We start from the raw sequence: 25,891 nt of genomic DNA on the forward strand, positions 1-25,891 counted from the left end.
TATATTTTCAGTAAAAATAAATTAGCAACACACACGGACGTCGCACTCACGGAAAAAATCGATAATTTATGATAACATTTTCGAAATTACAATCATTCGTATGTTATAAATTGTACGTATGTACATCCTCTCACAAATGATACAATTCCAAGATATAATAATCTCGCAATCATCGAGTTATGATAAATACAATATTGGAATAAATGGAATATGAGAGCAAGAAGATAAACAGCGCGCTTTTATATATTTAGCACTTTATTAAAATCTTTAGTAAAATAAAAATATAAAATAACAGGAAAATATAAAAAACTTCGCGCATATTTATTGATAATCTTATATATCTTTATACAACATTTTATTTAAAAAAAATATTCTTTATATACAATGGAGGTACAACCTAACTTTAAGTTTTTTTACTATGAAAATTTCGAATTCTTCGAATTTACTATAAAAAATTCGTCATCAAAATTTATAATATAAAATTTAAAAATTATTTAATATTCGATTTTAATATTATTCGATAATATTATTCGATAATTATTCGATTTTATATTTAAATATAATTTAATAATATTCCCATACAGCATAGAATTTGCAGTAATATCGCTGCAATAACGCTGCAATATTGCTGCAATGTTGCAGCATTGTTGCTGCAACTTTTGTGCTGTAGGGGTTGTGCTAATCATCTTATTAATTAGATGAAATTTTAATAAGACAATCAAACTTCTTAAATATATAAAATCGAATTGAATACTATCTTAAAAATTATAAATATAGTAGGTACATATTTTCGAGATGCGATATTTTAATAGTGTGCAATATTACAAAAATTGCAGTAATATTGAAATTTTAGTATTTTATTGGCATTATTGCAATAACATCATGAAATATTATAATTTTAATATTTTGTAAGAAATATTACAAAATATTGCTGCAATATTATAATTCGACAGGTATAAGTACGTGGCACAGTCATGAAATGGACGCGTTTCTCATAAGAAGAAGACATCCAGCAATCTCCTATAAGAAGGCGCGTATATAAATCGAGTCTCCTAAAGATTTTCAAGCTCTTATGGATATACTTTCTGGACCCACGAACTTTTTTTTTATCATAAGTTTATCGTGTATATTTTAGAATGCCATGCTAAGCAATTAATGAAACTGAATTAATTATTGAAATATCACATAAATGTTGCTGTAATATTTCGTATTGTAGTGATATACACACTCAATAAGAAGATTCAAACACTTTTTTTTCGACGAGTTTTGGAACGCACCAATAATTATAAATGTTAAGATTTTTTGGAAGATAAGTATTTCAATTCTCTTTTGTTATTTTATTTGTATCCGAATACATCATTTGTTTTTATAATTTTGACGATTTTTTATGATCTCTAGAAATTTCTGCAGTTTCCAAAATCACTAATTTTTATTGTTTTAATCGTTGAAATTTTATCTGGCATGCTGTATACATTATTAATTAAACTTAATACTTAATTTTGTAATTTTTTAAATTAAATCAAATTAAATATACGATTAAAATTTGATTGGACATTTTGTACGTAGGCAACCTCGATAGTTGGTACAATCGCTCACTGTGCAGCCAGTGCAGCTCCGTGAACAAGTGGCTCGAGCCTTATGGTTTCTGCACACTGTGCGAAAATGCGACACGGTAACCAATGAACATTTTCGGAGCTATGAGCTTATTAGCTACCGTGTCATATTTTGTCGCGCGGTAAGCGTGGCATTTTCGCGTTCAGTGTGCAGAAGCCATTAGAAGCAGGTATGTGTTCTAAGGCCTAAGGCTCGAGCTTTACAATTCGGTGCGTTCCAAAACTCATCGAGAAGAAAGAGTTTCAACCTGTCTGCTGTCAAGTGTATACGTGTTGGCATGTTTTGTAATTCGCATAGACATAACGAATTGAAGTTTTCCATCATTGCAATGTGTCATACGCACGACGATCGTTCACAGTGATAAATGCCAGTGTACTTATCGAATAACACAATCGACGTTCACCGTTAACGGGAAAAATGGCGTGGTTCGGTGACAGTTTATCCAGTATCTCCAGTTTAAAAGGACACATCACGAATCTCACGAGGGAGGTTTTATCTGATGGTATCGTTGACGAAATAGGTGCGTATTAATGTCTCGAAATCCTTAACACGACTCCAGATCTTGATATTTTCATGACGCGTAGTTTTTCCAGTAAAGGGTTAGGTTACGGCTGTCAAATGACGATTCTATTTCTTATCGACTGAGAAATTGTTACCGCTTGAGTTCCTAATCACGTGGTTGGTCTATTTTTGCTTGTAAATCTTTTTTAACGACTGTAATCAAAACAGTATATTGATCAATATAAATTATATAATATAAAAGATCGTGTCTTTTCTTATATACAATTTTCTATTAAAATATAAATCTGCTAACAATATAACGCAATTAAAACTGTGAGAATTTACGCATTTTTAAAATAAATATTATAATATACTATATGTATAATAATTAGAAACAATAATTAATATATTACATTGAATATGATTTAAAAACATTATTAATACTAATTTTCATTAGATTTGTTGTATTTTTTCTTTTTTTGCTACAAATTAATTCCATATGTAGCTTTATTATTATATCAATTTCTGTGATTGTTGATGATTGTCAATTAAAACCTTTATCTAAAATTCATTTTTTAAATATAATTAATATTACATTGAATATGAATGGATTTGGAAACAGCAATTGATATTAATTTTTATTATTGTTTTAGAAATTAATTATTTTATTTTTTTTCTGAATTATTTTTATAAATCAGTTTTACGTGTAGTTTATTATTATTTTAATTTTTGTAATTATTCGTGATTGTTTATCAACATATTCTATTTGAATTTCTGTGGGAAAATAGATATTAGAAATTTAATTAAAAATTGCTGTAATAATTCACGTCATAACTCTTGTCATAATTCTTTTCTAGTTATTTTCTCGTGTACAAATTAGAAAATTAGTAATATAAGTTTCAGTATAACAGCGATTAATACGATTTATAAAATATGTAATAAGTGATTCTTATACATGATCATCATTTACTTCCAGACGAACGATCAAAGGAGTTGAAGGAGGCAAACGAAAGATGCATCCAACTGCAGGATTTACTCACCACGAAAGATGCAGAGGTGAATGCATTTGTATCATATAAATTAATTTATATTATATAAATTAATATTTATAATTGTTATATAATTTCTTGGAATTTGCATGTTTTTTTTTAAAGTAATATTTTGTATAATCATTTTATATATAAATTTGTAATTGTGAAAAAAAGATCCAAAAATCATCAGGTGATTAATCTTTAATTCAATGTGTACATACGTGACTTTCTTTTAAATTGTAATCTTCGTGGATGTATTTTCCACATTGAAAAAAAAAATAAAAAAGGTCGCACTTGATATACGCACAGATGTCTGCCAGTTCAGATAAGAGAAAAAAGCTACGTTATGATTAGAAATTATTTTAACAGATGTCGCGTTCCCCAATAATCGCAAACGAGTGTAGAGCAAACATCGTGTTCCGCCTTATCCGTTAGAACGATATTACGGATCTTTTAGATCGATCAAAGATGATAGACTGGGACGGCGGGAAGTATGTATTAGGTACCCCGGAAAGTAGAGAAAGGAAAGCCTGATTTCAAGCTCGTTGAAGATATTTCCTGGATTGCGAAAGAACGTATGATTTGTCAGACACTTTATATACATATACCTATACCTATGACTTGACGCTTTTTCTATCTCGCGACAAATGGGAAGTTCAAGCCTTGCTAAGGTATCCCGCAGGAAGAGGAGAGTTTTGGCGGTACTCAAGGGTCATGTGAGATAACGCATCGAGGATCGTGGAAGGTGGGGGACCGTTATCGTAATGCAAACGTAAGATAAGAGCAGCAAATGTAAACGCGTATCGTACATCCTGTATCCATGGGGCACCACCGGACTTCCTTCTGACTGTGCTTCCTAATATTTAAGTCGGGGATCCGGGGCGCGATCGCTTTAAATGATCCGGATCAGCTTGTGGTGAGATTTTTTTCGAATTTCACAGAAAGAATCTTTACTCGATTGTTAAAGTCGAATGTTAAAAGCTTCGGCTGTAGCCTGATAACAATCTGTAAAAATCGACAATATACAGTAATAATCTCGTTAAACTCTGAAAATTTACAAATTTCTTTATTTTCCGATCCCCATTTTAAGCAATTTGCTCTCGCTTGTCGAGGGACTTGTTTGCTTATTATCAATTAAGCGTGAAAATTTAAAACATTCTTATGATTTGTCAACAGTAAAAATTATAATAATAAATATTAATGCTCAGTATAATCTTTTAATACCACGAATTTCTTTATTTTTCATCCTTTTTAGACGACTTGCTCTCGTTCGCTTGTCGATGAACTTATCATCTATAATGATAGCGCAAAAACTAAAAAAATATTCTTAATAATATATTAATAGTAAAATCTAGTAATAAATATTAATGCTTGCTCAGTATAATTTTTTAATACCATGACACGTGCACGTACACAGGAAAGAAACGAAGAGGAATTGGCATATATATTAATATGCAATAGTTATGACCTTCAGTTATTATTATCTTCGTACAATTTCTTTTTTTATATAGAGGTTTAATTTATATATTACTTACATAAGAATTATGTATCGTATACAGATTTCTCTCTTGCGTCGACAGAACTGTGAGCTCCAGAGAGCCGTCATCGAGATAAAGTCCAAGGAATCGGTAAGTCGATTTTGTATTAAATAACTCCAATAATTGCCGCGAGAGCTGTTAACGGTCGAGAAAAAAAATGGAAAACGTTTTGCTATTTGCATTAGGCGTAACTTTTTGTGGTATTTTGAGAAGCAATGAAAACGGCTGACATAATTATTTCTTATATAATTAATTTTTCCATCATCAATTAATCATTGATTAAAAGATATGACATTGCATACAAATGGAAATGTAATCGACAACAATGACTAAGAAGTTTGCTCTTCTTCTTTCTTCGTTTCACATTTTTTTCAAACGGACGCAATGTAAGGTTTTTCGCGAACGTTCGACGTGTTAGTTATCACCTTTTCAAATGTAAGAACCGTTCGCGATTACGTGACCTATAAACCGTGCAAAGAGCGTCGTCCACCTTCTCTCCTTGTTAGCAGTTGATACTCCCGGGGCTTCCACATCACCGCGATAATTCATTGTTGTTACATCATTGTAATAATAGAGCGATTCATTGTCTTTACTTGCTGCTGCCATTAAGTTGTAAATACGATAATATACGTGCATGCATGTCGCATATTTGTACATGTGTGCGTGCGAAGTAAATGCGCTTGCGATAACGACAACTAGCCGTTTGGCATTATTTAGCAGATACCGATAGTAATTGTTAATAGCGGAAAGACTATTTTTTCCTTATCAGCGCCTAGATAAGAGGCTTTTGTTTCGTCGACGTAGGACATTGTAATATAATTCTATATATACACACACATATATGTATATATGCGTCGGAGCACATTTCCGTAACATTTCCAAAACTACGATGACGATCGCATGCGGAGAAGTAGCGTTTCAACATACAGACCGAGGCAAAAGCGAACTTTGACCCCGACGGAAAAAGGAACGTGTGTCTGTACGCAAAAACACAATGAAAGAAAAGAAAATGGAAGTGACAAGATATAATTAAAAATACTTAAGAAAAGACCTAAGCAATACCTACTGTATTTTCGGCCCGAAATATTTCAAATTTGTTTTATGTCTCAGTCTTTCATTGTGTTAAACGTGTGTTAGGAACGGAAGATAAGCAGGTAACACATCTCCGCGTTCTTACACTTTATTACGTATCTTGGATCAACAAAGGATCGGTCTCACTTGCCGTGGAATGTGTCACGAATTTCTCCGGGAAGAGAATTTCTTTTACTTCTTCTTTCAGGCAAATCAACAATCGTCTTTTACCGAATCTTTTCCTTCCCTTCCATTTTTTCTTTGTCAGCTGTATGTATTCATTATATTTAATCGTTGAAACAATTATCGGATGTGTTTAATATTTAATAATATTTAATATTAAATTTCAAAACTGTCGCAACGCGTTTAAAGAAATCTGCGAGGACTGCGAGGAAAATCAGAAAAGCTTGAAATGTCAACTGTTGTAAGTTAGAGTAACGATGAGAGAACATTGTATATTAAACTTTGTGTATTAAACTTTCTCCACGTCATTCTTCATTCCTGATAATCGATGACACGCCGAAAGCATGAGAGACGAGAGTATGTCGGTTTTCCATTTCCTTTATATTGTAAAGGCAGAAAATGGAAGGCAGAAGGATGCGATGATTCATCGCCTATGCATCGTTACGTGAGTGCATTAAAAGTCCTTGGAGTCTATCGAAACGAGCGCATCAGTTCAGAAAGTTGTTGCCCAATACGTTAATTATAATTCGAACAATAAAACAATTTTTCCATATTTTTCATCTTTCGTTTCCCGGTGAAACTCGATAACGAGTGTTGGAGACATTTCCACGCGTTTACACAATGAGTAACGGAACAGCTGTGCACGATTCCAAAAAAAAAAAAAGAAAATAGAAAATATAACGTATATAATAATATGTTTTTGAATAAACCGTTATTAACAATCGTAAAACGCGCGGAAGATCAGATCTACTTCTTCGTGGATCCACGGAATACGAGGATTTCTTCGTAGGCGCGCATTGTGTATAATCGATTCGACGAGGAGCTCAACGAGAAAAACGCGCGTATCCTATAATATAATAACGGTTCGATCGATCGATTTCGATTAGTAGTCGTGTATCACCCCGCAGTTTCATCGCCGCTTCGATAACGCTCAGAAGTAACGATAAGTATACGGTCGGGGGTTGCGTTCAGTTTTCAGCACGATAGTGACTATGGCTACTCTCCTGATCGGGTGCCTATAAATACAGGTCGACCTGGACTTTTGTGGTGGAAGTTAGGTGCGTAGAAACGAAGTGCCATTTGTGCAATAAAGTTAAAAGCAGATACGGAAGGTCTTTTGGAAAATTTGCCAAGGTTAGCAATACATTTACTATTTCGCTAATCATCCTACTTTGCAACTTAACGCTGTTCGCTTGTTTTCAATCTACTTCAACGCATCGATATTCGAACTAGTTTTTTTTTCCATAAGCTTGTGTTCTTTTATCTTTTTCGCGGAACACGCTTGCTTGCTCCGCACCCCGCAATCGATCTCATTAATTAGAAATTTCATGGTTTCGTAAACAGTATGATGCTATAAAATTATTCGAGGGATAAAAGACTGTAAAAGGCTGTGGAGTCGCATGAATATAGCGTTGTATATATTCGTGAATATATAATTTATGCATTATAAGTGTATCCTGAAAAAAATGTTTTGACGAGAGAGAGAGAGAGAGAGAGAGAGAGAGAGAGAGAGAGAGAACAATATAAAAGACTCCAACAAGAATGAACATTTTGGTGAGAATAAACAAAATTCTTGGTTATCTGAGATATTCCGTATCCAAAACGCTATTCTTGTTGGACCTTTTTGTTGGTTTAATCAAATGTTTTTCAGTATCATTCTACTTGTTGTTTCTTGGACTTTCGTCCTCCTTTTATTCTCTTTGTGTTTTTTTATCAAAAATAATTTTACATAGCTCGAAAAACAAATCAGAAATCACCAGCAGCGGTGCGACAAATAATGCATCAGACGTAAGATATGAACATATAATATTTATGCTTGTTTTTTTTGTCGTTATCCCTCTGTCTATTACTGTATCTTCGTTGTATCTCTATTATAGGTAGCTCCTTTCTTTTTTTTTGTGTTTTAAATTTGTATTTCTAATCGTTTTCCCTCTAAGCGTGCAAGCGGAAGAGACGAGTCTTTTATGGCGATTCTTCTCCTAACAGCGATTACTGTAGCGTGCTTTCGTTAAAATATTCTCCCATTTCCTTCAGCTGTGCCCGCAGCAAACGCCGCTACCATAGGGGCCGATAAAAAATGTCCTGTCGACGCCTGTGTTAATAACAGCGACGCGTTGTGCGTTCGTGTATACGATCGTGTTCTAACGGCATTGGTAGCAAATAGCCATATTACGACTTTTAAATAATTTTGCCTGACTGTTTTACAACAATAGATCTTTATGATTTCAACTTTAGGGTTGTTTAGTACCAAGGGAGCTTGCCAGATATCCAATAAATTGATTGTCATTTGATTAACCAACGGATCCCGTTTATTATATGTATATTTATTAGAAAAAGTCTGATTGTAGAATTTTCTGATTGAACCTATTGTATTATAATCCTAGCTGATGTAATTAAAATTCTGATGAATATGATCAGAATCTTTTGATTTCCATTTTTAACAAGAAATTTTTCTAATATTTTACTCATGAACATCCACAGTCATATTGGCTCCTGCGCGGCGGCTCTTCATCGTTCCATCTTCGCGCGATTAATAATCATGTTTCCTGCTCTCTAAATCTGAATCAGTAGATAGTCACTAATTACCCAGTGGCATACTTGGCACTGATAATCAGTAAAGTTCAACTAAAAAAGAAAGAATATTTGAGCATTATATGACTAAAATACTGATATTTGTACGTTATTTTCAATCTTCCAATACCATATTCATTGAATTTAATCACTAAAACAAAGTTAATTAGATCACATAATAAAAATTAGCTATCTTTAGGAGGTTAGGAATCTCACATTTAATTCACTGATTACCAGTGGCATACTTGGCACTGATATCAGTGATTATCCATTGATTCAGATTTAGAGAGTGTATAGTTACAAATCAATGGCTAGTACACAAGTTTAAGGCACGGTTGGACGTACGACTAATCAAATTTTGAAATGCAAATAATTACATTGTAATTTAAATTATATTTATTTAATTACATTTATAATTGATTACTTACAAATTTCAGTATTAATTTCAATCTCTCTACTGAGATCCTCTTCGATTCTTTGCGTGATCTCTTTTTTCTTTGAGTTTGACTCGAAGAAAGGAAGGAAGAAAGGAAGAAATATATAATACAATGCGTTTTCGATGTGGAAAATATCGTGTGTCGCGATTATACTCGCGAAGGTCTACTCGTTTGCGGTCGCGAGATGGCTTGCGGTTATTAAATAAATTTTACAATGTGTAGAGTCCAGAAATACTACATGGACGAGAGAAACTTGTCCACGTTTTCGGAAACATTCCTGTGCCGTGACGAGGGAGGAGATCCTGCTCTGACACGAAATCGCGCATATGCACACGCCATGCGCTCTTCTCGCGCGGTCTTACGTGTACATCGCCCCGCGTAACCTCCACTTATCCCCTTCCCCTCTATCCTCCTTTTCCTCCGCCTCTATCACCTTCTCCTCCTCCAACTTGGCTAGAGTCGCTACACTAACTGGTGGAAGGTGGAACTCTCGAGACGTATGTACAGTCATTCGGCGACGAGCGCGCGTCGTGCACCTCGCAAATGAACGTGCACTCACCTGTGATGGACAGCCCGGGTCCTTTCCCTTCCGGAAAGACGGCCAGCCGCGGAAGTCGATTCTACCAATCGCCCGGAACGGTAGTACGTCGCCATATCGGTAGTATACCGCCAATTCTTTGGAGAACGGAACGAAGGACCATGTGCACATGGTTGCACAAGACCGGCGACGATCATGATGACGACGACGGCGACATCGATGACAACCATCTTTCGACCTGCTTAACGTAAGCTGTATAATTTCGAATTTTTCCGTCGCAGAAATACGTTATTATTTTTCGATCGAACGTTGTTCTCTCGTCGCTCATTGAAATGCGATGCGGTGTAAGTCCGTCTAGCGCTTTTTAGCGCTCGCGAAGAAGAGAAAAGGCTCGCTTAGTTATTTTTTCTTTTTATTTTTTCGTTTACTTTACATAGTTACCACCTTTGCCTCGAAGATGCGCGAGAAGTCGTCCGTTTTTTCCACCGCGAAAGAGAAACGTCGAACCATAAATTTTCACGATGCCTGCGACGACACAACTCGCAGTCGCTCGACACGAAGAAATATAGCGGCTCGCACTTTTCTGTCGTGCCATTATTTCGCGCGCAAAGCGATGACCAGGCAACTTATCGCGCGCACGCGCGCACATCCACCGATGCTATTTCGTAAGTTTCGCGTCAAATTTTCCAAGAGAGTTTCCTCCTCTCGCGCGAGTTTATAATTGATTCATAATTCACTTACTTCCTCTTTCGCGCGGAAAATTAAACGTAGTCGATTTATATCGATCATATTAGAGATAACTCCATTTTGGAGTGTTATATGCAATAACTCGTTTTCTTAAATCCCCTCCTTTTCTTAAACCTAACGTTCGTCGAACATTCCAAAGATTAGAAACGCTTAGCATTTCTTTCCAATATAAAAGTAATAACGTTGGTTTCTTATCCCCCCTTGTCCCCCCCCCTTTCCCCATCCCCTCTTCTCCTCTATGATAATATAATTTGCTCTGGTTGCGCTACACGTTTTACAGCTGCGATATAGATGTACAATAGCGGGATAACAAAGTCAACTTTTAAATTTCCTCTTCGATTTAATATTACTTTTGAAATCATTTATATAGATACGTATAGAATTTAATACGCTCTCCCTTTAAAAATCCAGTTTTCTCTATTTCAATAATATTATCGTATTATAAATAAAAAATTATTTTTTAATAATTAATGATATTGCACTGTAAAAAATAACTTTTTTGATAATTATACAATAATGTTGTATTATAAAAAATTCCAGATAATGTCGAAAGTAGAAACGGAGAGCTCGGAAAGCAGAGGTATAATTTAGCGGCGAATATTCGCGACGGACGCTTACAAAACGCAAGAGGCCTATTTCAGCGTTAGAATCCGAAAAGCAAGAGCGACTGTGCCTTATTTATTTTTATTCAGCCGCGACATTACGTGGCCACGTCGAATTTGCGCCTTTTTCGCGTTAAGCTATACGGCTCGCGAGTTATCGGTAGATAATGCACGAAGGACAAGCTTACCTATGATTACTTAACCAACGCGACGCGCGATTACCCGTGCGCTCGTACAACGTTGGACAGTATCGTGCCAGTTGCAAAAATTAGTATATTACTTGCAAAAACGATAAAAACCGCACTAACGCGTACTTATCATATGTCAATCAAAATAAAAAAATCCCAACTTATGTACATATCGCGTATATATGTATACGCGTACTTCGATTTGATGACTCGCGTCAATCTCTTGAAATGGAAACTATATGAAAAAGTATTGAAATATATTTGAGGTTCGTTTTCGGTTTCCAACTTGAAGCTGCCGTTCTGAAATACAAGAAGGCCTACAATCCGCATGTAGTACGTACGTTCGCGGATAATCGATATCTCCCCTGTTTAACTTGTTAAAATAGGATTAAGTGGACGTGACTTAAGGTAATAATTAGGGGATTCTTTAAAGGGATCATTCGGATATCTCTACCCCGTACACCGGATGGTACGCAAGATATAAATGTATGGTACGTTCGGTGTAATACAAATGTTTGATTACGAAGACACTTTGAATTTAGTATTAAAAAATTAGGTCTATTAATCTTGTAAGTGAAACACACATATATATAGACGGCACATGCCAAGCGCGCACGCACGTATGCAAATATGGAGTTGAGAAGGGGTTAAAGGATACTGTGTACATGATAAAAAGTATTATAGGCTATTCATTTGCCTTCACTCACAATAGCGATATAAGAACGCCATGTCTGTGCATTCATCGTTTCGAAAACTTTCGAGTATTGTCGTCGGCATTAATAAACATAAGCGTTAAACCGGAGGATGATCGGACATGGATATGCATAGCTAAACGGACAAGATGGGTTAAACGCGCAACATTCGACGTTATACATGAAAATTTCAACGTTATAAGAAAAATGTAAGAGAAAGAATTTTTCTTCTCTCGGGATTTTGAAGATCACCAATTAACACACCTTTACACTGTAAAAAGAGTCTAGTAATAGCTGCCAAATGTTGAATGAAATTATTTCAATCAAATGTTCAATAACCAAAAATAATTTTATTTTTTTAAATATCTAGTAATTATTAGCAAACGGTTGATTATATTATTATCGTAATACTTGTTAAAGATTTAGAAAAATAAAATTATTCTTAGTTAACCAAATATTTGATTGAAATTATTTCACTCAATATTTGGTGAGCTATTAAGATTCTTTTTCAATACACGTGATGATTTTCCGTTCTTTACTACACACGAATCATTCGTATTCCGAATTAATTTTCATTTTTATAAATATATAAAAATTATTAAATGATTCTTATATATACTCTGACATCTTTAGAAAGTATTTATAAAGTTATGTATTAGAACAAGAATAGTTTATTACTTTAGCTTATATCGCCAAGAAGAGACTTGGTTTTCAATAACGTCTTAATTACACAACAGCTAATTGTAAAATTAGTAAAAAAAAAAATTAGTTCACGTATTGTAAGGTTATGTATTTATAAAAAAAGGAAGAGATAGAAACCATAAATTCAACAAAAGCTGCAAGCTGATGCTATAGGTAATCGGGTGTAAAAAGTATATTAATGAAATAGAAATACAATATGAACATTTCGATCCTTAATTTGAGTCCTTTTCAATATATAATACTGACAAATTAACAAAATAACTATTTCGCTTTACAATGCGATCAGTAAAATGGTCAAAAAGGTAGAGATTATTATTAGTTTTTAAGCCAGATACTGCTAATATTTCGAAGAAAAGGAATACGCAGAACACAAAAAACCGAATCGCGTCTATTAAGAGTTAATATTGATGAATTAAACAATGTTAAGACGCTGGCTTGATCATCTATGCAGTTAACGTTCGTATAGGGAGAGATCTCTTTTCTTTCGCATTGATCAAAGATCAAGAACGTCTGGTGCGATGCATGTGGAGGCACTACGGCCGCGTCGTGCGAATCTTCGTGCAACGACACGGTTACAGCCATAATTTTTTCGCCGTACTCGTTGTATGGGAGTCGCTATACTCGCTGACTCCCCGTCGTCTCCGATGACGATTTCTCGCCTCGAAGAACGCGCTGATTACGCCTTAATTTCTCAGTATCTAACACCACAGACGGTGTGTTATTCGCTACGTTCGTTGATAATGCTCCTCTTCTTCGCGTGCATCCTCTCATCTTGGCGCGACGGACGCGCGCGTGTTTTCATTAGCGTTCACTATATCTCCGCTTCGCTAATTAATCGATCGCCGCATTTCGAGGACCGCGAGAAGCGTTCACCGAGGACACGATACACCGATTGATTTCCCTCATCTTCCATCGACGAGCAAATTCTATCATCGCGCTGGTGAGTTATCGTGTCGGCCGATGGAATATCCATGATCGGAGCATTACTTGATACAAGATATTTGACAATGCAAGGGTCATGCGAGTTGAAACCGAAAATAGTAACCTACGATTCTCGATTCCGCGTCGAACGAAACCGCTTTCCTTTCCCATCCGGCATCGAGCTGTCACGAATCCGCCGTTCACGAATTGCCGTATCTATTTTTCTTTCTATCCAATTCGAAATATCTCGGGATGTCATCACTTAGACGCGACGTAATCGTAACCGGAGAACGACCGTTTCGTTTACCGCGTGCGACTTGAGATCGCTTCCCGGGCTCCAAATTCATCTCGACACCCGGAGTAAACGAAAATGCAGGCAAACATAGGGACGCCCGATAGAACAATAGAGAATTGCTGTTATTTCTCGGGATTATTTGTTGAACTCTGAACTATGCGTCGTGAACATCGCGCTAGTGCTCGACATCGCGTGTGCGGGCTCTCGCGTGTGCGTGCGCGCGGTGTGTGTGTGTGTGTGTGTGTGTGTGTGTGTGTGTGTGTGCGCGACGTGTGTCGTGTCGCGGCCACTCGGTTACGTCACTGGCATCATGGACATTATTATGTTCCTACTGACGCAGGTACAATATGCCTGCCACGCTATTAGAGCAGGCCGCGTTAACCTGAAACCGCCGTGCGCAAACGGAGTGTGTATTTCATAACGTCGCGCGCGCGTGCGCACGTGCGAGAGAGAGAGAGAGGCAGACGGACAAAGAGAGAAAGAGAGGCACAGAAATATTTATAAGCGATATATTCCTTATTATCAGCAAAAAAGAAATGAAAAATGCGCCAAGTGAGATGCATCGTATAAACGACGATCTCGCGTCCTTGTTACTTCCCCGAGGTGAAACGACTTCGAGAAGAAAAAAAATGTCTTCATTCGTAAGCGCGAACGTGACGATGCGTTAACAAATCGTCGTTCGTCAAACTCCGATTATACATTTAATTTTAATCGTATTAGGCGATAAAATCAAGCGATATTCGCTCATTCTCGCGTGTGACGGTTTGAAAAATCTACTCAAGTAGGAGACGCACGCGTATGTCTCTTCTCTGGCGAATTTGTCGCGCAAAAAGACCTCGGAACGGATGATTCGAGCGAACGCAGCCGCTCGCGTCCCAGTTGAGAAGAGAGCACGTGTCCCGCTGCATTATATAGCACCGTAATAGCGATTTCATTACCGGCTCGTATATGGGACATGTAGAGTAACATCTGCATGCCGAATCGACGTTGGAGTGCGAGTTCTATTAGAAATTCGTTCCTCCTAGTCGGCTCGTTATAGTCATTTCTTTTGTTTCCTTTTCCTATTTTTTTTTTCCTTGTATTCGCTGCAGCTAAAACTGCAACGCACGACGGCCGAATGCGCCAGTGCACCTCGTTGGTTTTTCATTCACGAGATTACGATAACTCACGCGCGTTTACATTGCGATTGATAGTAACTTCCTTTCCCACGCTTAGTATCAGGATTGCGTTATCTGCGCGATGCGCGCGGCGACGCGACGCGACGCGACGCGTTGGTGCGACCGTGCGCGCGGAACGCGTTGCGACAGTGTTTACCGTGTAGATATGATGTACGTGTAATGTTAAAAATGCAGAAATATTCGAAAAGCAACTAAAAAAAAATACGTTTTGCGAAATCGCTGACCGTACGTTGATTCGGCTGTTTCGATCAAATTCCCTTTCTCCTTTTTTCCCCTCTTTTCCTTTTTGTTTCGTGACGCGATGATCGCTATACACGTCACTCTGAAATAACAAATTCCATCCATTGAATTATTCAGCTTTATGGCTTTGCTTTTCATTTGCACACAAAACGTATGAACATTGTTACGTCGGTTTCATATAATAGCTCGAGTGAGCTGAAGCAAGCTGAAGTCGTAATTATCAGTCGTCCGGGATGGTTTTTGCGGTGTTGGTCGCATCGATGCGAGCCGATGAGAATAAACTGGCGTAATTGTATTCCATTTTTGCGATCGTGCAGATTTTACATAAATATCGCCGTTGAGCGTGACGTTAGACGTTGCTTCCCATCGCTCTTAACATACCGAAATGTGCAAAACGGATAAAAAGAAAAGGCCGTTACGGAGGAAAGGTGGAGACTCTTGTCGTGAGCACTGTATGCAAGTCAAACGACGCATTATTCCTTGACCTGACCCAACGAAACCTCCTTTCATATTCATTAGGATCGTCCCACTTCAGCCCGCCGCTTTGGACCACGAAACGCAAACCGTGTGTCTCCGATGCAACGCATGAATTGATTTGTGTGAAAGATATGCCGGAGGAAAAAAATAGCTCCCATATAACGCGAAGGAGTTAAATAGATGTTAAATATAATTATCCCCGATAATATAATTGATGTACTTTCAATAGCGTAGTTTCTTCTTCCGAGCACGTTCAGCTGGAGAAGATTGAGAAAACGCGTCGATGAGGGATTGGAATACCTAGATTATAGAAAAAGTGATACGATACATTGCTCATGTCTGATATCGTTAATCACATGATATCAGACGCGGTAATCCCGTAGAGCCTGCGTATCGTCTGTTCTCCATCTCTCATCCGCCATTTTCTTCCTCTGCACCCGTCGCTCGTTGCATCTTCGTTTTCTTTTCTTCTTCGATCCGAGCTGAAGATGCGTCAGATGAGAATGTTTTATCACATACGTAAAATCGTCCAAACACAATGCTATTCCTGTGTCACAGGGCCGTATGCATAACGCCTGTACATCATGTCATTAGCATTTCGACAACGTGTATCGTTCACCTCGAAAAGATTTTCGTATCGGTTACGCATCTGCGCCGGAATGAGACACGCTAATCTGAATGTGTTCCGTTTTCAAAGAATCACCCAAAGGCAAACGAGGAACTTCTGTCATAAGAATCTAATTGTCTCGACTTCCTTCTGTTACTGTGGCCTCTTTCGCTCCTCTTCCACGAAGATACGTTCACATCTGGCTAAATGTATACATTATAGATCCTGCCAATAGATTCAACTTGGATATGGTAGATTAGATACAAATTGACTTTCAAAATAGGAGAAAAAACTCGATTTTGACGGCAGAAATTACAGAACGTTAAACAGACGACTCGACGCATATCTCCATGATCCTATCTTTTATTGTAGAGGGACACCGATGAGGCCGAAGGGATTTTCTGGGAACCATCGTGCGTCGACAATCGCAACGCAAGGAATCAGAATCATGTACGCCAGCTGCAGGAGCAGTTGGCACAAGCCACCGTGAAAGTACGCGAATTAGAATGCCAGCTAAAGCACATTCAGAAGGTAATAATTGTTAACAGCAATGTGCCATGTAATACGACGTTAAGTTGGTGGAAATAACTGATATACAGGTGAACACGTCCTTCAAGGATGATATATCCGACGGACATCAAAAGGCTGAGGTTGTACGGGCGAAACAAGACATACTGAATCGCATAATACAAATGGAAGAAAAGGTATGGAGCGATATATCAATTATGCATCTTTTACATCATCTTCCTGTTAAGATTCTAAATTTTAAATAAGGTTGAACTCAAAGTCGCAGTAGAATCGAAAAGGAAACGAACTCTCTCGCACACATGTGTGTAAGAAAAAATAAATGTCAAAATGTAAAGTTGTATAAAGAAAGAAAAAAATATTATACGTTTTCCCGGGAATTAGATATTGATCCGATACGGAGTAGTTAATCCGGTGGAAACAATTTTTTTGAAATTAATAATTTATTATACTGCTATGAGTAAAAAAATATTTTTTGTAGGTACCTATTCATATATTCTTTGTGAAATTTTTTTATTAGAATTGTATTTTTTACTATCTTAAATAATAAGTGATCTCTTTATTAATTTATGAAAAATAGTTTTAATAAATCGCATGGATAATTAATATTTTATTGAACTAGATTATTTTACTTTTACTTTTTCACAATATTTAGTATCAACATTTTGCTTTTTCTTAGACTCGGGAGACAGAACGAAACGCTAAACATATCCAGTTGGATGAAGCCAGTCTTATCAATGATTTTCGTTCGGTAATATCAAAATTAAATTCACGTGAGAAATTTGACTTAATCAGCGGAGCGTTAAAAGCTTTACAAATTGAAAACGAGGTGCAAAAAGAGACGATTGAAAAAATTAAGAATCATGAAAAATCCAACGAAGAACTTGAAAAAGTCTATGGCTTTGAATATAATTCTTTAGCTCTTAAACATACAAGTTCGCAACAGGGCAAACCGCATGATACGACCGAGGAACTTTTCATCAATAAAGAAGAGATATTACAAGAGAGAATAGAAGAACTCCAAAATGAAAATAAAGATCTTCTAAATGTTATGGAAAAATTGGACGGGGAATATACGCAATCGATTGGTAAGTAAATAGTAGTCTTATATATAATACATCAACACATACAATTTTCTTGATATATCTATTTTTTCTCGTAATAATTTTGTCGTTGCTAAAAACTATAGTGATAAATTCCAATTTTTGCGCAGAAAATTTATTATCGCTCAAAGAGGAAAGCAATAAGAAGCATCGCTCTCTACAAAATGAGTATGAACAACTTTCCGTAGATTATAATGAGGCCAAGAAAAAAATAATTGAATTACGAAATGACTTATTGAAACGCGATGAAAATACCTGTACAGAAACAATTCATCAGTTTGTTCAGACGGATAATGTGGATAAGTCAGACAAACATGTTCAAATAACAGTTTCTTCACAAGAAGCTGATATATCAGAAACAAGCCGACTAGACGATATTACTGAGAAAGTTAAAATTATTCTAAAGAACTGTACCATAAGTAGTACTGAACCGGGAGAATCGATCTTCGAAGCTATTGCGAAACAATATGTTGATGCTAAATGGAAGCTAGATGTTTTGGAAAGGAAGATAACTGAAGTTACTAGAGACTTGAAGGAAACCGAAGAGATGAAAGATGGCTTGCAAATGGAATACGAAGAACTACAATCTCACATAGATTCGTTATTGTTAGAGAAAAATATGAGAATGAAATCATGTCAGGGTTTAGATTTGAATTTACCATCTATTCCTGAGGCAAACGAAGAACGAGTAGCTTCTCTAGAAATGGATATTGAATCTTTACGGGAAGAAGTAAAACGCCTCTTGACTGAGAATAAAACGATACAAGAAACAAATTCAACTTTGATGCTTGCTGTACAAAGTAACGAAGTGCCTTTAACGAACAACGATGATTTACAAGGAAATATAAATCGCAAACTGTATACACTTATAGAGGAAAATAAAGAACTTCCAATAGCTTTAGAAGAGAGTAAAAACTCAAACGAAGGTATAACATCGATCGAGCAATTGAAACTCGATCATGAAAATATGAAAGGAGAATTAAAGCTATCCGAAACGAAGTCATTAGAAACTAATCTTGCATCTTTGCAAGACACTGTAAATAAATTGACAGAGGAAAATAAAGATTTATTACGGAAGAATAAACACTTGGGTATGCAATTACGTGACAAGGCTTTGTATGAACGTAACCTACAAGAAGAAACTGATTATTTGTTGGAAGACTTGCAGAAACGACTCAATAAAGCCAATTGTGAAAAATTAGATTTGAAAAATGATATTTTACATAAGGAAGAACAATTGACTGCGATGCAGATTCAAGTTGACATGAGACAATCTGAAATAGTAAAATTGTGTCAAGATAATGACAGATTAATTAAAGAAAATACATCTCTGTCAGAACAATTAACTGCTACGCACGATGAATCCTTGGATAAGATAGAGTTATTAAACACAGAAATGTCGTTGCTTCAGCAAGAACATGAAGATTTGAAACAAGAAATATTGATTTACAAGGAAGAATTACCTGTATTGAAGGAAAAATTATACAAGGCACAGCAACAGTATACAAAACTGGAAAATGAATATTATGCGTTTAAGTTACAGAGCGAGCAATTTCAGTTACATAAAAAGAATATTCAAAGTCAAGAAATAGAACCTGGAAATGAATCAAGTCTTAAAGAATCGTTTACAGAAGAATTGTTAAGAAATAAGATTTTAGAATTGTTAAGAAATAAGATTTTAGAACAAGAAATAGAAATACTTCGTACTAAAGAAACACAAGAATTAAAAAAAAATGCTGCGGAGATATCTTCAACAAACATAGACAAAACTAATAAAGAGGAAAAACTTTCAACTGCTGAAGATAACTTAATTGGAGTAGAAAATGAAGTTACAGACGTGAACATAGGAAAGCAAGCTTTAATGACAAGAGATACGAACATAACATTTAACGAACAGCAAACGTTTAAATCAATTGTCGATGAAGAAAGACGAGAAAAAGACATCATAAAAGCGCATAACGAAAACTTAATGGATGAAATTAACGATTTGCGCAGCAAGTTACAAACTGCTTTTGAGAATAATAAAGAATCAGCAGAAATGGCTAAACAAACTATTGAAGATCTTTCTCATATTATTAGAGAAAAAGACCAGGAAATAAATATTTTACAAGCTGAGATAACTCACGCGAAGAGTATTATCGCGCAGTCTTCGAACGATCTTGCTGTAATCAGAAACCAGAAGAATGAGATTGAACAACTCGTTTCTATTAAACACAACGAAAGCTTACAATATCAAAACGAGATTCAAAAGTTAATTCAGCGCGTAAATGAACAAGCAGCTCGCATCCAAGAATTAATTTTTGAGCAAACAGCGAACGAGATGCGTAATAAGGCGAATGTAGAGGCTCAGCAAGGAGGCCACGATGGAGTTGATTCCGGACAGAGTATCGAAATCGTAGCTCTGAATAAAAAATGCGACGCCCTAGAAGCTGCTCTGATGCAAGAACAGTCAAACGCTAGAATTTTGCAGAACCAGCTTATCGAAATTCAAAACAAGGAAGCTAATTCCGCTAAAGAATTAGAGAGATTGAGAACACACTTGGTCGAAATGGAATCAAGTTATACGGAGGAAGCCTTAATCGCCGAAAATAATCGTCAGGAGTTGGAAGCAAGATTATTGCAAGCTGAAGAAAAAGTAAAAAGTAGTTCAACCGCCTTCACATCGGCAAATATTAGGGCTAATCAACAAGTGGAAACATTGCAGCAACAAATAGCTCTGATTACTCAACAAAGGGATCAAATACAGGCGAAATTATCCGCAGCAGAGGACAACATTCAGTTGCAGTCTGCTTCTTTGACTAATTTACAAATAGTTTTGGAACAATTTCAACAAGGTGAACAACAATGTTTTATATATCTAACATCATTGTTACAATATATCATACCAGTTATGCCTTCATATAGTCTCTCTTCGCGTATTATAAATTTTATAGTAATGGTATATATCTATACTAATCTATAGCATAGATCTCAAATACTGTGATATATTGACGATACCATGCTTACAGATAAAGAACGCGACGTCATGGCGGCTACAGAAAGACTTCGATCTCGACTCGCTGAGTCATACGAGAAACAAGATAAATTAGTAGATGACGCTTCAAATCTACAGGTTTGCCTTTATATCTTTCCCATGCATTCGTATAAGTTCGACTCAATTTATTTTCTTATAAAACTATATACCTATTGCTGGTACGGTGTGCTTACAGCAACAGTTACGTGAAGCTAGAGAATGCTTGAAAGCTGCCTCTAGACTAAGCGAACAACTCGAGAAAAAGGACGAACAAATCGAGCGACTCAACGAGGAAGGTAGTTATTATCAAAGATTACGTATTTCTGGCGTTGTCTGCATCTTACTCTTTGTTTATGGCATGATTAGTGTTTTTCGATTAAATCATTTTATGCATCATGAGAAGCAAGTTGAAAATAAGTTTCCCTCTCATCACGATATAGAAGGCTGGTCACGTATTTTTTTACACATATTTCTGCTTTTGTTTTAACCCATTCTGACAAAAACCGAGCTGTGCGCTTCGGCACTAATTTAATAGTACGCGTCAAGTATAAGTTTTATATATGAAAGTAATATACTATGAAAGCAAAAAAATAAAGAATAAGAATAAAATCAGAGCAATTCGACATCATCAATAATCCTACATTGCGACAGTCGTGCTGTCAGCGGAGAGTGCAATAACTTGATGACAATGAATTAATTGCCTATGCTACGCAAATATATATAAAGTATTTGTGACTACAATCAAATTTTTTTGCCAAATTGTGCTATAAATCTTATAGATTGTAGCACATGTGATAAATAGATCTATCAAAATTATATGTAAAAATTTTTTCATGTTCTGTCTCTCTCCAATGATAGCAATACTGAAGTTGCTTAGCAGCTACTGCGATGATAAATCGACAAAATATTCAGACGTACACATGTTGAAAGCATTACTAAATTTTTACTCTGCGAATCTCTGAATGGAATACGTCAATTTCATATATGGCTTTTTTGTAAATAACATAAAGCACATACCGCATATGAGAACATTTAGAAACGATTTAAGTAACAACAGAAGGGGCATCATTCATATATTATTATATAATATACACGATTGAGAAGAGGATACGGTTGAAGAGAAGATACGATAAAGCGTGCATTGTCGAGAATACAAACCAACTACAGTGTAGAATTATCAGTATGTTCGCGTTCTGTGACTAATCTGCGAAAGCAAACACATACACAATCCGGTAATGTAGTCAAATATCAGCTGGTAATTCTGGGATTTGTGACAGTAACCCAGGATTCTTGCTGGTATCTGGCTACGAACTGGATCATCGCCTTTGCATACTCACAAATCACGTATTGGTTGGTTCATGCAATTGCCGTTGGTGCTGGTACTACGTTTCTGCACTTTACCACATACGAATTCTTGTTTTTCCCACCCCTATTGATGACTCTAACGTTCGGAAACTTAAAGAAAAGAATATTAATGTTGCACTTTCTTCTATATATGGCGATAAGCTCAGCTAGTATTCTCACCGCCTATTTTTATTCGATTGAATCATTATTTCGTTATGGTTATATCGCAAACTAATTATGAGTACGATGACTAATTAACAGTATGATTGAATGGCTGTATGTATATCGTAGAGATTTCCCTATTAGCAACCTATTTCTGTGTAGTAGAACAAATTTGTACCCTTTTTATTATGTATGTACATGTAGTAAAGATATTGTCTTGTTTTCATTTTATAATATCTGAGACCATGCAATTATTCTACGTAATAATATAATTCATTATGTCAAACGCATGCAAAATAGCAATGTATAAAAGACACATAGACAGATATTTTGTAATTTTTTAAATCTCCTCTACATATGTGTAAGCCAAATGTATATATTAACGATATATATTTAAACTTTAAACATCGAATTAAGACGTCAGATTGCGCGAAGTGATCGTAATTATGTACTAATTATAACAATAGGTATTAATTATAACAATATAATTATCATAATTATAGATATAGTAACGATACGATTGTCCCGAAATAATTGCCACTGCTTTTGTCTATAAATTCCTCGCTCATTATTAATATTTCTTAAAAAAATAAACCATGTCAGAGTTGTAATTAATTTCTATATAAATAGTTCGAGAAACCGAAAAGGTTAGGCGAAATATAATTCAATAATAACATCTTACGGGCTTTGTACAATAAACCGTTACTTGAGCCATAAGAAATTAATCAATCATAATTGATTATTCATCTGTGATTGACACATTCGTGATTGATGATCACATTCGACTGTGATTGGTCAATTTCTTATGACTTAAAACTTAAGTAATGGCTTATTGTAAAAGAATGCGTATTATGCTTTGTTTAATTTTACACAAGATTACATCACAGCGTGATAAATAAAATGAAGTACCGCATAATGGTGTATACTGTAATGTATATACAATACAAATAATGAATATTAGATATAAATGTAGAATATTAAATAGAAATGAAACTGAAATATTGAATGTAAATAAATAACAAACATGTAATTATGATTTGGTAGCGATAGCCGTGGGTAATCTCATGCGGTAACTGTGAGCGTGTAAATACGAAAAGCTCATATTACCTCGTGGGGTTTCCCACTCGTTACCAAGATTCGTCAAAATTATGAACTTAGTTCGGTCATTTTAATAGTTAAAAAATCAATCACTTTTTTGGTCTTTAATAATAAAAATTCGTGGCATGTCGATAATTGTTTTTTTTTTTTTTTTTTTTTTTTTTAACAATTCACGTAATCCGTTAAGGAGTAGCAAAAGATAAAGTGTTATGTATGTTCTCTTGTTTTCTTTTTCTACTTCTATCTCTCGGAAATTCCGTTCGAACGTGCTCTGGTACGTGACTCTGGAGTACGGATCGTTTTACTAAAACGCTTCTTTAATTCTAGTGGCATGCGCGCAACCTTAGTTTCGTAGAACGGCATGATAAACGAAGAATGCAGCATGAGCAACTAAAGGCGCAGGCGAGAGTATTGCATCAGGTACTGGTGTGATATCGAAGCAACCAGTACTTGTGTTATACTTACGCTCGTGTCTTTCCGAGCTACCAATTTGCCAACTTTACAACGATGGATACTGCGCATGGTGTACATAAAAAAAAATCAGAAATATTCCGCAATTGATACCGTATAAATAAGCATCAACGTTCCACAAAGATTTGGCAGTTTTCTGCGGATGAATGCATTTATTGAATCTTCTCTACCTTCTCACTTTCTTTTTTGACAAAAAATTTGTAGTTTTTTTTTTAAGAGCTCGATTACAATTATTTTCTTTATTAATTATATTAATAATGATCGATAATATGTGTAATATTCATTTCTAGTGGTACGATTGACAGCATCCTTAAATTTTGCTGACCAAAAGGTGAAAGAGGCAACGGAACATGATGAGGGAAAAGTTGACAAGTGAGTATGTTCCAAATATATTCCATCTTTAATCAAATGAATGCGATAGTATCTTCTGAAATTCTTGCAGAGTTCTCATAAAAAATCTTCTTTTGGGCTATTTGGCTTCGACCACGTCGGACAAGTCTTCAATTCTCAGAGTCTTTGCCAACATTTTGGACTTCACCGAGTCGGAGAAAGATAAGACTGGCTTGAATAACGTGACAGCACACGGTAGCCGTCAAGCCAACAAAAATAGCGGCGCATCTTTAAAAGTACACAGACTTGTTTATTAATGTCATTAGCCGATTGGTATCGTAATTTCTGCTTGTATTCGAAATTCGATAACTCGGCTTACAGTTGCATCACCAATACCTAACATTTCATATCTTGTAGGACCAAGAAGCATCCTTATCAACGGCCTTTGTGAGGTTTTTAGAAAGTGAATCTAAGCCAAAACCTCAGTTACCAGCTTTGCCTATTGTGAATTCGGTAAGTAATATCAATAACTCTGCATAATGATTCTCTATTAAAAACCATTACTCTCATTATGCGCTATAATCGTAGCCTTCATCGCGACCAGGATATAATAAACAACAGTCGTCATCCTCATCGGCGCAATCTACATTACTATTGTCCAACGTTGCTCTTCCAACATTCCCAGACTTTATTCCAGCCAGAAATACAGGATCCATTTTGAAGGAGGTGTTGAAGGATAGTTGATATTTAAACACGTTATATTAAACATTGTACAAATAACATTAGAAACTATAATACAATCGATTGCATTTTATATCAATCCGTAATAGTTATTTCTACCGCCTGACTGCATACCACTTCGATCACTTTGCAAACAATCCTAAGATTTTTTAAGTAAAACTCTGTATGCATATTATATATACACACACACACACACATATATATATATATAAAAAATAACATTTTTTTTTCATTTGAAATAATTTTAATGTAGCCATATAATGTTACAATGAACAAAAAGTATACTATACCGCTGCACGCTTTCAGCGCAGCAAAGTAACAAGATTCTCTATTTATAACGGTGACATCATATATAAGTAATAAATACATAGTAAAGTTTCGTTGTGTAACTAACGCGCGTACTAAAGGCATAAATACAAAATAAGGCTATGTATTCAAACAAAATTAGTGTACAAAATATAAATCTATTCAACGGAGTTTCGTAACATACATTATTATCATATTTTATACGAGAGATATGTACATAGATCAACATTTCTTCATTGAAGATTCGATCATACAAAAACTGGACAGCATTAACATTTTACGAAAAAGTGTGTATAGGGCGGTATTCATAATCCGTTCTTATTTTAAGATCGTCTTAAGTAATGTCTTAAGATGCTAATGCAATCCTCTGATTGGCTTATGACATCTTAAGACAGTCTCAAATATAAAAATCGACTATGAATACCGGTCACATATATTTTTTTTTCGTTGAACAACTGAAACTATAAATTTCTCAATAATTATCACAAGAGTAAACAGACAATAGCCATTAATAATTAATATTTCATAATCTATAAATAGGTGCCCTCCGTTTATTTAATTACATTCATATTGACTGACAAATTTTCATATATTATCCCAAACAGAAAAATTTTAATAAACATTCGATCATAATCAATCATCATAATCATTTTCTGAAATACATT

The 25,891-nt window shown here is 35.6% G+C and overlaps 1 protein-coding gene across 2 annotated transcripts; it reads left to right on the forward strand.

The window, feature by feature from the left end:
* The first annotated feature begins 1,834 nt into the window (after positions 1–1,834).
* Positions 1,835–25,115, forward strand: LOC108725189 (thyroid receptor-interacting protein 11). 2 transcript variants are annotated; one of them, XM_018452046.1, is made up of 14 exons: positions 1,836–2,134; positions 3,092–3,171; positions 4,706–4,774; positions 16,506–16,664; positions 16,733–16,837; positions 17,338–17,746; positions 17,872–19,400; positions 19,488–20,595; positions 20,770–20,873; positions 20,971–21,070; positions 24,140–24,221; positions 24,292–24,475; positions 24,597–24,692; positions 24,768–25,115. In XM_018452046.1, the coding sequence occupies exons 1-14, from the start codon at positions 2,032–2,034 to the stop codon at positions 24,921–24,923; spliced, it is 4,284 nt and encodes a 1,427-aa protein (XP_018307548.1). In that variant the 5' UTR covers positions 1,836–2,031; the 3' UTR covers positions 24,924–25,115. The 2 variants fall into 2 exon arrangements, with proteins under 2 accessions (XP_018307547.1, XP_018307548.1); XM_018452045.1 differs by having other exon boundaries at positions 1,835–2,134; positions 17,872–20,595.
* The last annotated feature ends 776 nt before the right edge of the window (positions 25,116–25,891 follow it).

Source organism: Mycetomoellerius zeteki, unplaced genomic scaffold (assembly GCF_001594055.1).
Source record: "Mycetomoellerius zeteki isolate Tzet28-1 unplaced genomic scaffold, Tzet1.0 scaffold328, whole genome shotgun sequence".
NCBI lineage: Eukaryota > Metazoa > Arthropoda > Insecta > Hymenoptera > Formicidae > Mycetomoellerius > Mycetomoellerius zeteki.